Source organism: Rhinopithecus bieti, unplaced genomic scaffold, assembly GCF_001698545.2.
Source record: "Rhinopithecus bieti isolate Rb0 unplaced genomic scaffold, ASM169854v2 scaffold_7884, whole genome shotgun sequence".
Taxonomy (NCBI): domain Eukaryota; kingdom Metazoa; phylum Chordata; class Mammalia; order Primates; family Cercopithecidae; genus Rhinopithecus; species Rhinopithecus bieti.
The window spans coordinates 2,022,936-2,035,691 of NW_016806331.1; the positions used below are offsets into that span (position 1 = coordinate 2,022,936).

A 12,756-nucleotide genomic window follows, 5' to 3' on the forward strand; every position below is an offset into this window, starting at 1 on the left:
ACGCACGATGGGAAAGTCCCATGGAAACCTTTTAATTTCTGGGAAGTTGGAAGAAAAACAACGTACACAACCTGAATGACACAGAGGGCAGTATGAAACCACAGGGGCCGCCGAGAGCCAGCCCCTTTCGCAGCCAGACCACTGTTTTTCCAGTGAGAGTGTGGGGCCATTCACAAAACAAAGCTAGAGGGTTCCAAACATCAGAAAGGAAGATGTTTCCCCCGACTCCATTACCTACACTACAGGATGGATTGGCTTTTTGTGAGACCTACTCCTTCCACTGTGCAATTTTTGCATTATTTCCCTCCCCTGATTCTTAAAGCGATGTGGCGTCCAGAAGAGTGCAGCTGGTGCAAGCTTGGGCCGTCGCCTGACTGCAGCTGGAGCGGAAGGCGCCCGTTCACTTCAGCCAGATCCACTTGTCTCCCACCTCGGTGTTGTTACCCAGGGCTGTACTTGCGGCCTGGCAGCTGTGGGGGGAAACAGGCATTGGTGCACTCTGTTTAAAGTGAAAAAATGTTTTCCCAGCTCCTAGTTCAATGTTTACCCGGCAGATGCCTGTAATTCACGAGTTCATTCAACAATGCTGGTGAGCACCTATCTGTGGCAGCAGGTCTCTCCTGTGAGTGCAAGGATGCCACAGGTACACAAACCACAACCCAGCCCTGCATGCCAGCAGCTTCCGTTCCAGGGCTGGGAGCCACAAATGGAAACGAGCCACCTGAGTGTCCTCATTAATGTCAGGAGGGCAACAAGCACCACGGGAGGGGGACAGGGACAGCCACGCAGACACAGGGATGGGGCTGGGGCCCAGAAACCACAGTTCACCAACAGAAACACCAAGTTATCTCTGAACGGCCCCCGGGTAAAATCCCCTCTGAAGAGAGTCTGCAGAGGCTGGGCCGCTGGCTGGAAGGGGCCCTTGGCGGAGTGGGAAAGTTAAGTTTCATCCAGGCCTTTTAAGTAGACGTGGGCAGGGTTGAGGAAAACCAGCAAAGGAGGGGGAAGCACTGCAGGACTGACCCTAGTGGGAGCCACTGAACAGCTCCAGGAGCAACAGGAGGAAGGGACCACAGAGCCCAGGAGGAGCGGATGCTGCCAGAGAGGCCAGCAGGGACTGAGCTGGGCAGTGACGGAGCTGCAGGAGGGATGTTACAGCTCCACTTCTCCCACCATCTGGGAGAGGTCAGGGGCCCAGGTGGCGATCCACAGAGGCCAAGCTCACAGGGCACAGGGAGATCTGGGGGGCAACAAAGAGCCCCCGCCAGCACAGACTGTTCATGAGGGTAAGTGGCCAGCACAGGGCTGGCTGAGGCGGAAGGAGGAGTGCTGCTCCGCAGGACCACCTCAATGTGGAGCCGGGAGGAAAGCGCCTATCACGGTGTGTCGCCCAGCGATGGCAGGTGGGAAAATGATGAGTTTTTTCATATTTTCCAACCAGCATGGGCACACAGCCAATTTGTGTACACACACACACACCCCTTCCAAATTCTGCCCTTAAGAGCAGGTACTAAAACCATTTTTAAAAGAATCAGCTTTTCCTCGATCCTAATCGGCAGCAGGCATTCACAGCCAGCCACACGGCCAAGGCTGCCTGGACCACAAGTCACTGAAATGTGCCTTGCTTGGCCTCTGCCACGGTGGCCACACCGTGACAGACGGACACACAACACATCCTCAGGAGCAGCAGAGAGGATGCCCCAAGACCAGCCATCTCAGACACAGGACAGGCAGAGCTCTGAGGATCTTCAAGACCCGGGAGTCACCCCCCTTCCTCCCCAGAAAGCCTCTCCCCTCTCCTAGGTGTGCAGCTGTGAAGTGGGCCCTGGAAGTGGAGGGGCCGGTGCTGTATTAGTCCGTTCTTGCACTGCTATAAAGACATACCTGGGGCTGAGTAATGCAGAGAGGAAAGAGGTGTAATTGGCTCACAGTTCTGCAGGCTGTGTGGGAAGCATGGTGCCAGCATCTGCTTCTGGGAAGGCCTCAGGAAGCTTCCAATCACAGCGGAAGGCAAAGCAGGGGCAGGCATGCCACACGGCGGACGTGGGAACAAGAGCAAGAGCGTGAAGCGGGTGGGGCGTGGGAGCTGCCACATACTTTAAAATGAGCAGGTCTCATGTGAACTCTGTGAGAACATACTCATTACCTCAAGGAGGGCACCAAGTCATTCATGGGGGATCTACTCCCACGACCCAAACACCTCCCACCAGACCCCACCTCCAACGGGGGACCACATTTCTACGTGAGATTTGGAGGGACAGACATCCTAACTACATCGATGCTCATCTAAAGGCAGGCAGGGGTGGGTGGCATAGCCAGACTCCAGCTTTCTGGCCCAAGATACAGGGTGGATACAGACGGTTTTGTCGGTACCAGGAGAATTCTGGGACACAGGAGAAAAAAGAAAAGCCCAGCTCCTTCAGGAGTTTGACATCTGAAAAGAGACTGAGATGAAAGCACAGGTCATTCAGCCAGTGACGCCAAGACAGCCCAGGGGGTTTGGTATTGTGGGATCCCAGCAGGGAGCACAGGCAGCTGGTCTGGCAGAGTCCAGGGAGGTGTCTGGAGAGTGAGGGACCCTCCAGGGTCAGGGGGATCCCCCAACACTGCTGCTCGAACTACAGGTGTCTACAGGTGGCAGGAAGACCATAGGAGAGGGGCGTGACTTTCTGGCTTCACGGTCTGACGAGACCTTTGGCATAAGGTGTGACCTGTGTCAGACGGGCTGCTGGTGCTGCTCCTGGACTGGGGAGCAGTGATGGGCACCTGGGGCTGGCCTCAAAGGGCCTGATGGGGTCAGGAAGGCCTGGGTGACAGAGAGAAAGAGCTGGTCGACCCCAGGGAAGGTGAGTGTTGGGTCTGCTTACAGAATGGGTGCAGGGTGTGGGGGCTCCACGGCAGGCTGCCCCAGAGATGACCCGTAGGCAGTTGGAAAACTGCATCTGTGGCTTAGAAGACAGGGCTGTGCAGCCACCTCCCATTACCGAGGGAGGCAGCGCCACATGAGCCGGCCACCCAGGGTGAGGCAGAAGAGAAGAGGCTGAAGAGCAGTACCGCACGGCTGCAGCCTGAGGCTGCAGAGGGACTGAGGAGTGAGGCGTGCAGGCCACAGGAGGAGCTGGGCGTGACCACACGTGACACAGGCGGCCTCGTGTCACGGTCACCAGATGGTCACGAGCTCTGCATGAGGACACGAGGAGTGGGGTGGAAGACCACATTAGTGGGGAAGCAGTCAGCAGCTGAGGAAGGGGACACAACGCCCGGGCCGCCTTTCACACGCCAGGTAATGGCACGTGTGTCTGCACCTACATGCCCATGCATGTGCAGGGGGCTGGTGGGCGGGGTCTCTGCATCAAGGAGAGGTGGAGATCTCCATCTCAAGATGCCCAGCCCCCAGAGTCTGTGAACACATGATCTCACCTGGCAAAAGGGCCTCTGCAGCAGGGGATTGACTGGGAGATCATCTGGGTGGGCCCCAGACCATTACTAGGGTCCTCAGAAATCAGAGGAGATGTGACAATGGAAGCAACGGTCACAGTGATGTGGGGCCAGGCGCTGAGGAACATGGGCGGACTCTAGAAACTGGAAAGGGAAAGGACATGGATCTCCCCTTAAGCCCCCGGAAGGAGGCAGCCCCGCCTGTACCCTGATTTTAGAACCTCTGCCTCCAGAACTTTAAGAGGATGCATGTGTACTGTTTTAAGCCACTAGAGAGTAGTAGCTGGCAGTAGTAGCTGGCAGCAGCAGCAACAGGTGACTCCTGCGGGGTGTCTGCTTTTTATGATGGGAGATACCGGGGCACGTCTGTACAATAGGAAGAAGAAAGCTGTGCAGGGGACCAGGCAGAGGGTGCAGGAGAGGGTGGGTCACCCCCAAGGCATAAACACGAGGAAGTGGCAGGTCAGAGAGCTGCGAAAGCAGCAAGGCCCTCCAGGCACACTGGAGGCCAGGTCGCCTCCGGCAGAACCGCACTCAAACACGACTGCGGCAGCCAGGAAACAGTAACAGTGTATGTAGTTGGTTCCACATCCAAGAGGTGGTCCTCCCAGAAATTCATTTCTTTTTCCCTAAAGGCCCAACTGCAGAATTATGTCCAAAGAACAGAAAGTTGACACCTGAACAGAAGATTAACTGAAAGGTTTTCCCGTGTAACCAACCTGCTGCAAACCCACATGGCGGCCAGTGGGCCCCTCTCTTAAGATGCCCTGGGTCAACTTCCCCAGGGCTTTTCAATGAAAGTTGTCATTTAATGTTCTACCCAAACACAGGACCAGCCATGCAGGTTTCTTCACAGCAGTACTTACAGAGGAAGGGCTGGGTTTGGGACAGTCTGGCTACGTTTTCCTCTTTGCAAATAGAATTTTAAATCAGAGCAGAGAATAGAAACTAGCAGAATACCAAACCTGCTAAGTCCAGCCACTGGCCATTAATTGTCTCGGAAAATTTGTCTCTGGACTTCTCTGGCCTTTGATACCTAGGAGGGTTCTCAGATCCTGGGGGTCTCTTTTCAGTGTTTTAGGCCAACAGAGACCCATGCGGTGGGGAGGGGTTCATCTGGAGCATCTCACACCAGGAAAATGCAAAACCATCCCGTTTACATTACTACTTCACATCTGTATCTGCTAATTTAAAATAAGCTTCAACCCCCAAACCCAGTGCTCATTCATCACATGAGGAAAAGCGCATGGTAATGCCTCGGGGAGGAAAGCAGCAAAGCCCGTTCCCTCATGGGGCAGCCCCACTCCGGGAGCCACACCAGGCCTCACCAGACCTTCCTCCCGGGCCACGCTTTCCTGGATCTGCTCGTTCACGGTGCCTGGGTGCGTGACACACGTGTGTGGCTGTGCGTCCGAAGGCCGAGATGGAAAGGGCATGTGGTGAACTATCTCAGGCGCAGGCCGTACACCCACTTTAAAATGAAAAGAAAATCATTTTCCTCCTGTCAGAAGTCGGGGCTTCTGCCGAGTGCATACCGGGTGAGCAAACCAAGAATCCTTAAAGAGCAAAAGAAGAAAGAGCGCCTAACAGAAAAAGGAACCAACCCCTCCACTGCTCATCCTCTGCAATCCCCTCTACTGCACAATGTGAACGGAGTTTCCCTCGCTGGATCTCTGAATTCAAGGCCTTTTGGACTCATTAGATTCACAGTGGTCTGGCAAATTTAACACTTTCAGGAGGCTCTTTCCCTGCATTCCTTTTCCCATTAGAAATCAAAAGTCAAGTTTACTAAAGAAAGGGAAAAACCCTCAATAAATTACAAAGCCAAACATTCCAAGTCCTCTTCCAGAGCCCAGCAGCTAAGCTGCCCTCCACCCGTGACCCTGGCATGCGTCCGTCCCTGGTGGCCCACCCAGAGTGTTCCAGGGCAAGGCTTGGAGCCGGGAAGGGATTGCAGACAGCACACTGGGAGGCTCCCTGCCCAGTCACCTCGGCAACCTGGGCTGACTCAATGTAGAAAACGAGTTCCTTTCCCTGAAAGCTGCTGGTCACCGGGGGCTGGGCTGGAAATGACAACTCCCTGCGGCCCCCGATGGAGCCAGACACAGAGGACAAGCAGGGTGGGCTTCCGCCCCAGGCTGCAGAGGGTGTCCACATTTGCATCAGCAAATACAAGACGACCTATGAGGGCTGTATACGCACTGCAGCCCAGCCTGTTTGGGGACTCGGATCTGGGCTTTCTTCTCCCAGAAAACCAGCAAGACTGGACTTCTTCCCACCCACGCATGCTGATTCACATACAGGAAAGACTGGAGAAGAGACAGTATCAGACACTCTCATCAAACCCCTCCCGATTTCCCCCAAATATCTGTGTGCAAATCTGTGTGTCAGAAGTCCACGCTTAATGTAAACCAACATGATGATTTTCCTGACCCTCACAGTTAAGGGGGTGAATGGCACACACACCCACGTGGGTACTGCTACCCTCTCCCACCCCAACCCGAAGGCTACACACAAAGAAACCTGAACCGGGCTGCCTGAGGGAGGCGCCCTGGGCGGCTGGGGAACAAAGGAGGAGCATTACTCTCATCTGCACACTCTGATGTATCTTTCGAATCTTACAGCATGTGCAAGGATTTCCTTTTTCTTTTTTTTTTTCCCCTAAGGAGAGAGAGATTAAGTAACTTGCTAAGGGTGGCACATGGCCAGTCTGTTCACAGAGCTAGAACTGGAGCCATGTCCTGCTGGCTCCTGAGTCTGCTCCTAACCACTGGCCCACATTGTACATCAGGCTGTGCCTCTTCCAGCCTATGGTCGTGTCCGTTCCCAGTTTTCCCATCATAAATAACACTGATGTGCCCCCTCTAGATTTATGTGCTTAAGATAAATTTCTAGAAATGGAACTGCTTGCTTAAGGAAAAACAATAAACAGGGCCATAGATGCTGACGCAGCCACCAGAATGGGTTTAATTTAATAATGCCAAGACGCTGCTTGAGATCATTATGCTGCTGCTTACACTTCGGGGCTGATTCAGAGCCTGGGTTTCTCGTTAGGAATTTACACCAGGCTCTTGGCCTTTTAGTGCTTCATGCACGGGTCGGCAAACTAGAGCCCACAGATCGAATCTTGCCACTGACTGCTTCTGTAAATGAGGCCTCACTGGCACAGCCTGGTCCACGCGTTTACACACTGGCTGGTGGTGCTTTTGCAGAGCGCAGAGCTGAGCAGCTGTGAGGGGCTGTGTGGCCCACAGAGCTAGGAATCTTTACTCTCTGGCTCTTTAATGGAAACCTTTGCTCATCACTGGCCTAAGAAAGACAGGAAGGCAACGACAAGACAGTACAGCTGAGTCCACGACATGGTTTAAGTTCACTTAGCCCACAATTACTTCATAAGTACCCACAGGTGCCAGGTCCTGTGCCGGTTAACAGCAGGGAACAGGGTGATTCCCCAGCTTCAGGTGGGGTTACAGAGGCAGATGAAACATGCTGTTCTTTTATTCAAAGTGACTCCACTGAGTTTGTGTGATTCAACGTGAGGACTGGATTGAGTTGAGGTTAGAAAGGTGCCCACTTCTAAATGCTACAGCCAACCTGGGATCCGCGCCATAAAGGCCGAGGCCGCACACTGAGGGCCGAGGCCACACACTGAGGCTTCTCCCAGGTGCTTCTCTTGGGTGCACAATTTAGACATGTCCTACATTAGTGCTTCAAATGCCAGCTGTTCGCACAGAAATCAGTCAAGGAAATATATATACACACACACACACACATATACACACACACACATACACACACACACATATACATACACACACACACTCATTCTAATGGAGGAAACTCCTTGTACTCATGAACACTGGGTCCTAACTGCTTTGAGAGAGATGAACGAAGGCAGTCCTCTCTTCTCTGGCTCCATAAAACCTAGAAACAAGTTGGAATGTGGGAGAAGCCCAAAGTAGAAGACAGAAGGTGATGCAGGGCGAAAAGGGTGGAGAAATCCCACCTGACCACACAGACAGAGGCTTCAGGCGCGGACAGAGGCTTCAGGTGCGGAGAGGGTGCGGATCAGTAGGGAAGAGGCGGCCATTCAGGAGGACGGAGGAGACAGCAAATGCACACAATGCACACAGCATGGCCTCCGCGGAGTAGCAAGCGCACACTTGAGCCCTGTGGTCTTAAAGAAGCCCCAAGATGGAAAAATGCCTCCTCCCGAAATACACCCCAGACTTCAGTCGACGTGAACTACGCAGCTCCTGGGCAATCAGTTACACCATTAGGGCCTATGTGAGAGGCATCAGGCCAAGTAACAGTCAACAGTTTCCTTCCATGAGGCAGTAACAGGGTCTGAACTTACCTCCCAGCCAGATGCATTTAGAAACTGGAGAAACTGAGTCTGGTGGTTGCATCTGACTCTGGGCAGGACACAATTACTAGATTTTAGGGAGTACAGCACTAAAGGGGTGAGGCCTAGGCAGAAAAAGAGCTCCAGAAATCTGCACAGAGGACCCACTTGGTCTTTGGCTGAGTACCAATTAGTGTGTGCAGGGGGTAAAACTCCATGAAGCTGGACAAAGCCGACTTCAGGGAAAGAACAGTTTCTGGGGAGTTGCAAGCAGATGACTCCCAGAGCTCACTTAGGGCTAAGAGTCAGCAAGCTCCCACTGGCCAGAGCAGAGGGGCCTCTTGCCGCACACATGCACCATTCCACAGGGACCCCACGGCCATGCCTTAGTGCCGGGCTAAGCCCTTCCTGAAGAAAGCCCATTGCAGGCTCACCAGAAAGCTGAAACATCAAGCCTCAAAAGGTTTACACTGACTTGTAAGTACCTTAACTGCTGTCAGAAAAAAAGTTCTAACACAGTTCAAAGGAACAGAACAAGATCTAGCACTCAAAAACGTAAAATTTGCAACGTATGGCAAGCAATGAGACATCTCTCTGCATATGAAACAGGAAAATGTAACCCATAACAAGGGGAAAATATCAAGCCAACTCAGAACTGACAAAGACGATGAATTAGGAAACAAAGACATTACAACAGCTGTTATAAAAATGTTCAGTACGCTCTAAGAATTAAATGAAAACCATAATAAGGAGAGAATTGGAAAACATAAAAAGCACCAAACAGAATTTCTAGAGCTAAAAAACAGCATTCCTGAAACACAATTCTACTGGATAAGTGTGGTGGCCATGAAAATGTGCTGTGCAGAGCTCCTGCTGCAGGGAGGAAAGTATGCTCCTCTGCAACGCTCCTGCTGCTCCTGACCCTGCATCTGTCGACCCTCAGGACCTGCTGCCTGCTCATGCCACGGCCACACACGTTATAGAACATGCCCAGTCAGTGATGGAGCACAGAAGAGCTTCTGGTGCCAGCTGTTCCTGTGGACATGGGACTCTCTGACAGGCATCTTTGGCTCTAGAACACTCATCAGCCTGGCCAAATCTTTCCTGGATTCTTTCTTCCTGTCTCCTGTCACAGTTGGGCAAGGAAGAGCAAAGGCTCTCCTGCCATCTCAGGCTTCCTCTCCCTGACCCTTCAAAGGTGCTTTCTTCCAATAGACCTCTTCGACATCTAATCTCTTGGCTTCTGATTCTTGGAAGACCTAAACCAACACAATGCAATTAACAGCGTATCATACACCCACAGAAAACATAAGTGAGCTTGAAGGCAGAGCAGCAGAAACTATCCAAAATTAGGCACAGAAAGAAAAAAGCCAAAAACAAATGGACAGAGTCATAGGGACCTGCGGAAAACAGCAAGTCACCTAATGCATGGATACATAAGAGTCCCCAAAAGGGGAAGGACAGAAAAAAAATCTGAAGAAATAATAACCAAACATTTTCCATGTGTTCTGAAAAGGATAATCCTGCCACCCAAGAAACTCAATAAACCCCAGGCAGGATAAATACCAAGAAAACCATGCAGAGGCACGCCATAATTAAATTACGAAAAACTAGTGAGAAAAAGATCACGAGAAAATCTTACAAACAACCGAAGGGAAAAAAGGTTCATCAGGCACAAGAACCAAAGTGAGGAAGAACTGCAGTCTTCTCATCAGAAACTGTGCAAGCCAAGAGGCAATGGAGTATCTTTTATGTGTTGGAGGGAGAAAAAAAACTGTCAACCTAGAATTGTATATCAAATGAAAATACCCAGCAAAATGAAGCTGAACTACGTATTTTCAGAAAAGCAACAGCTACTAGAATTCACTGCTCCCAGACCTGTTCTGTAACAACTGCTAAAGGAAGTTATTCACGCACGAGACAGATGATGCTGGGTAGAAACTCAGATCCACACAAAGGAATGAAGCACATCAGAAATGGTGGAGGGAAGGATAAAAGACTAAAAAATCCTGTTTCAATCTCTTTAAAAGTTACTGTTTAAAGCCAAAATCACAACAGTCCATTGTGTGGTTTCTGGCAAAGTGTATGAGAACAACAGCACAAACAACACAGAAGGCAGCAACAGCTGTGGCCTCGGGTCAGATACCTGCACTCTGTGTGAGGCGGTTACATGCAGACAATGTGTGGGTTGACTGTGGCAAGCTAGAGATGCCCATGGCGAAACCCTACGGCAATCATCAGAAATGAAATACAGAGGGGTAGCTCGTAAGTCCACAAAGGAGATAAGATGGCACTACAGTACATTACCAGTCTAAAAAGAACCCAGGGAAAGATGTAAATGTGCATCTCATCTGCGAGTATACATGGTTGAAATGTAAGGTAAGGAGGAGCAGGTAATTCAGTCAGAGAGGGCACCTCACCTCCCTCTAAGAAAGTTCCTATCCAAGGTTTGGCTAATGACAACAGATGTCACTGAATCATTCGTTTGTATGGACAAACTTCTCTGTGTCATTATTTCAGTTTTTGCAAAGACAGCCTCTAACACTTAGCCCTACCTACTGCTCTATGCAGTTACTTATCGGAGAACCACGGTAATGAAAGAAGTACCACATAAAAACATTCTCAAATGCTGCTTTGTAAAAAGGAAGTAGAAAAGAACTTATTTGGTGAGTGAGTGTGATTAACTTGATAGTAGATCTATCTCAGGAAATGTCATTCAGGAGAAAGCCAAAGAAAACTCCTGAACAAGCATCTCCCCACCCAGGTACATCGCAAAGGTCTCCAGGAAGACCTTCCTTGAGCACTGCAGCTGACTTGCTATTCCTGGCCAAGGTCATGACTTTTCTCTATGGAATGCCTATGCCACTCACTCTTCTTGAAGTGCTGTCCTGAGCCACCTCGGCCTCCTCGAATCACGCCATGAAATAACGCCCCTTCCTTCTCAGAGCTCCCTTCAGCCTTTGACTTTTCCTTTGGTTCTCATCAAAAAGTCATGTCCAACGCAGTCACTGATATACTCACTGATACTAGCAGGCAGCCTCTAAGCAGAAACCCTTTCACTAGTGTTATCTCATGTGACCCTGACAGTGTGAGGTAAAGGTAGGCCCAGTCTCCATTTTAAAAGAGACACGGGTGTTCAGAGACTTGACTTGCCCAAGGTCACGTGGCTAGCTGGTGGCAAGCTGAAAGAGGAGCCCAGACCTTTTAATGATCAAGTCCAGGACCTTTTTCCCACATACCATGTAAATATTCGTTGAATTAAACTGTGACGTTTAGTGTGCTAACTCTTAGAAATAACACAATAAGCTCTTTCCTCAATCACATGCTACTTATATGAGGTTTTACTGAAATCCCCTCATTCCCTCCAATTTTCCATTTATCTGTCAATCAGCACATAGTAAAGGTATGTTGCTCAAGGTCTCAGCTATGAGATTTCTTGGGTGTCTGTTAGGTTATGATCCACAATCCACTCCACTCGGATAAAGGTGACTCCAATCTTTCTGTAGGTCCTTTCATATGTAACTCAAAGAACTTCCCTTGGGGAATGTTTATATCCTAGTAGTCACCTCAGGGACATTCAAGGATGCTCACCGTTTCCCAGTGGAAAGAGTTTTCATGAAGGATGTGTGTGTGTGTGTGTGTGTGTGTGTACATGTATACATATATTTGTAAATATATTGATAAATATTAAACATACTTATAAATAAATATGTGTATATTCCAGCAACAAATCCTTTATTGTATTACTGTAAATATAAATTAAAAAAAGGATTGAGTGAGGGCAGCCTGTCTACTGGATTGGCTTCACTCCGCTGGGGCAAGAAATGGGTTATGCCAGGCATGACTGGCTCCCCTCTCTCTAGATGCACTAAGGAACTTCAAACTACTGCACAGTTCCGGGGTGATTTGGAAATTCCAGTTTCCAACTCCTATGTTCCATTATAACATATACATGCTAATGGATTCTGCTTAGAGTTCTTCATTAATTTTAAAGAAGAGGATTATAGATATTAAAGACATTTCTCTGATACACAATTTCCCTTAATTTCCGTTACTGTAGAACACAAATCCAGTATAACAAAATGGGCACCAATTTCCAAAAATTCTTTTATCAGTCAACTTTCAAAACCATATTTTGTTTTGAAAATGTGTATTCTATTTTTTAGCACATAAAACTATAGCTTCCTACAAATATATCATTATTTAGCTGTCAAATTTGTTGCAATGAGTATTAACAACAGTTCAAATGTCTTAATCCTCCTTAACTCTTATTAGCTGTGAATAACAGAAAAGTTCCTAAGCGCTTGTTTTAAACCTGAAAATGGTATGCTTTCTAAAAATTCTAAAATAAACAAAATAATATGTCAACATACAGTAAAGTCAGGGCACTTGGTTTTCCAGATTGCAGGGAAGACATTATCTTATCACTTTCCATCAGTAGACAGGCAGATACCACATACCAGCAACAATCACATACCAACCAAAGTACCCGGTAAAGAGCACCTTTTATGCCAATCATCTTCTTCGAGTGACACATGCTGATAATTTTCTATATACAGAGATGTAAATAACCGGGGCATACAGATGAATGCTGAGTTTCAATGATTAATTTTCACAGTGCATGTGGCAGGGCACAAAGTGGAGAGAACACTGAAGGCATTATGCATTTACTTTCAAACCCAATTAAGTAACTTCTAAACTGAAAATTTGTATTTTAACGCAACTAGATACCAAACTTAGTTCCAAGTAAGGTCTGAATGTCATGAGGAATCTAAAGCAATCACGTCCTGCCTTCCGTCTCCAGCATGTTTAGGTCAACTGATCCTAGTGCTTTTCTGCAAGGTGAATTTCATAAAGGCAAGAACATACAGTATTAACATTAAAGTTACTAAAAACATCTCTATTTTAAAAAACGTTAAGGGAGAACTCAATACTGAAAATGAAAACAACTTGAGATAGTAAAAGAAATAAAA

General features: G+C 48.9%; 1 protein-coding gene across 1 annotated transcript in view; it reads right to left on the reverse strand.

Moving 5' to 3' along the window:
- Positions 1-240: 240 nt before the first annotated feature.
- NDUFA10 (NADH:ubiquinone oxidoreductase subunit A10) overlaps positions 241-12,756 on the reverse strand; it is a 67,145-nt gene continuing 54,629 nt past the window's right edge. Inside the window, exon 10 of the mRNA XM_017875580.1 lies at positions 241-470. Within this exon, the coding sequence (XP_017731069.1) occupies positions 441-470 (30 nt within the window). The 3' untranslated portion in view covers positions 241-440. The remainder of the gene's footprint in view (positions 471-12,756) is intronic.